The sequence below is a fragment of the Alligator sinensis genome, unplaced genomic scaffold, assembly GCF_000455745.1.
Source record: "Alligator sinensis unplaced genomic scaffold, ASM45574v1 scaffold628_2, whole genome shotgun sequence".
Taxonomy (NCBI): domain Eukaryota; kingdom Metazoa; phylum Chordata; order Crocodylia; family Alligatoridae; genus Alligator; species Alligator sinensis.
The window spans coordinates 1514945-1517337 of NW_005841833.1; the positions used below are offsets into that span (position 1 = coordinate 1514945).

General features: G+C 37.4%; 1 protein-coding gene across 1 annotated transcript in view; it reads right to left on the reverse strand.

Moving 5' to 3' along the window:
- Positions 1 to 2393, reverse strand: part of DNAH10 (dynein axonemal heavy chain 10) — a gene marked incomplete at its 5' end in the record, with an annotated part of 81641 nt that overhangs the window by 68483 nt on the left and 10765 nt on the right. Inside the window, 2 exons of the mRNA XM_014518122.2 lie at positions 652 to 850; positions 1325 to 1515. Of these exons, the coding sequence (XP_014373608.2) occupies positions 652 to 850; positions 1325 to 1515 (390 nt within the window). The remainder of the gene's footprint in view (positions 1 to 651; positions 851 to 1324; positions 1516 to 2393) is intronic.

Here is a 2393-nt window from a genome sequence, read left to right on the forward strand (position 1 = left end):
GAATACTCATTCATCCACAAACTTCTAGTTAAGCATATCATAACATGAAAAAAAATATCTATCCATTCTTAAAAATTATCCTGCATTCAATAAACTGACCTTCATAAGCCAAATTTTCTAAAATACTGTACCATGGAAAATTCCCAGAGGTTCAGTGAATACCTTATCAGAAAACTAAGTATATTTATTGATATTTAATATAAAAAGTTAAATTTATAAAACATGATTGTGTTAAATATGTTTGTAGTTAACAGCTGTGCAAAGTATTACAGTTCTCTTTTCTAGACCAGAGCCCTGATTCTGAGAAGATGCAAGTACACTTAACTGTACACACAAGCAGTTCCACTGACTTCAGCAAGATTGCTCACATGTCTAAAGCTATGTACATGCATACAGTTTGCAAGATTTTATCCTCATATTCTATAACTGCTTCACTACTGATTTCTGATAATTTGTTCTTAAAATAACTACGCTGACTCTTTAAATGCATTACAAAGAATCTACCAGATAAGCCCAAGGGAACATTTCTTAAAAGCTTTTAATATTTAATTTTATTGAGAAAATAAAATGCAGAGCAAAAGCATCACTCAGGTAGAGAAAATACATACAGTCCCTTCCAGGTAATACCTATCTATGTTGCTATTCAGCTACCTGCAAAATATCATACAGATCTTGACAGATTGAAGCCATATAATCTGTTTTTTCAAAAAGACGTTTTCGGTCAAATTCCCACCGTTGATCTCTTCCTGAGGCTTCAATTTGGGCACGAATATCAAAATACACTATTTTCCACATTTCAAGGGTGCGTTTGGCTTCTGTCATTTTGTTTTTTGCAGCAGTTCTATCTTCTCTATTAACCAAAACAAAGCCATTAGAATATCAACAGAAAACTTTCAAGCTTTAAAAGGGACTACAGTAGCTTGGTCCAATAATTTCTTTTGTTCATCTAAAAACTAGCCAGAAAACATGTAATAATATGGTCAAAAACATGGTATGAATGTGGTTTTGGAAAAGTTCAAAAGGAAGAAAGATTTCAGAGATGATTCTGGTAGCACTTATTCTGTTTTTTGTATCACAGCTGAAGTTACTACCAATTTATAACAGATTTACAAAAGAGAAGCAGACCCATGCCTTTAGGGCTGCTTTAGTAATACAAGAAAGCATATGTAATAAATACCTCAAATTTCTTTTTAAATTTGCTATCTGTCACCAGAGCTAATGAAAGTAACTAAAACATACTTGGTGACATTCGCACTTATCACACTTCTTGTAGGAAAACAAATGTCACCAAAAACCCCAACTTAGGCAAGAATCTGCTACTTACTTAAACAAAGTGCGTAAATCAACAACTTTGCAGACCCTTGCTGAAATTTCCCATGCAATGCGTTCCATGAGGGGGATCATTCGTTCATCTTTGTTATAATGCCGTGAGATGATCCACACCATTCTCAGTGCATTCATCAGTGGACGAATTGTTTCCAAGACAACATTAAATCCAGTGCCATGTGTCAAGTTCTATTAAATGGATGATAACTGCTGTGAATAAGGCTGCCACAAACAGATACATATACTATAAACTGAACACTTGGACTCAGTGAGACTAACAAACATATGGATGGAGCTAAGTGGCCATGTTAGTTTGAAATGAGGCAGAAAACAGCACAGTGGCACCTTACAGACTAATTCAGAGAGGGAGGCATAAGCTGTTGTAAGCAACAGCTTACTCTGTCAAATGATATGAATGGACCTGCAGGGAGTAGGGGTCCTAAACAGAAATCAGCTACTGACCATCAAGCAAACACGCACATTGGTGACTCTAATGAGAATCTTGTGTTTGCAGTACTGATGCTGTCACTGTCTTATTAAAATTCCAGTTTCTATTAAAGGCTACCAAAGCCTGATACCTACTGTCCAAATCTGCCTTTGGATCCTTGACTGAGTTCCCATTTCTCTTAACACGAGACCTTAAATGAATCCAGCAACAGGAGCTGGTCTTCCAATCAGAAATCTACGTTGCTTGATGACGGCCCAAAGCTGTGATACTAGTCAAGGCTGCCCAACTGAGCAGCTAAAGCCTTGAGCTTAAGGCTACTTTCAAATACGATGAACAGACAACTCCAACCACAGCCAGTTGCAAAACAGAGGTTTGGAGCAGCCCGCATTCCCTTGGGGTCTAGAGGGCACAGATATAAATGAGAGCTCGCATGCAGTAGCTGATGTGGCCAAGATTTCAAACCCTGATCCAGCTCTCAGCATCAACCAGAGCTGAATCAAGCATTAATGCAGCAAAAGTGTATAGCTGCTTATAAAGGTTAGGAGCCACTTATCTACAAAACAGAATCCACTTTCTTTGTTATTGCTTGGATGGCAACTATCAACACTGCACTTAGGGA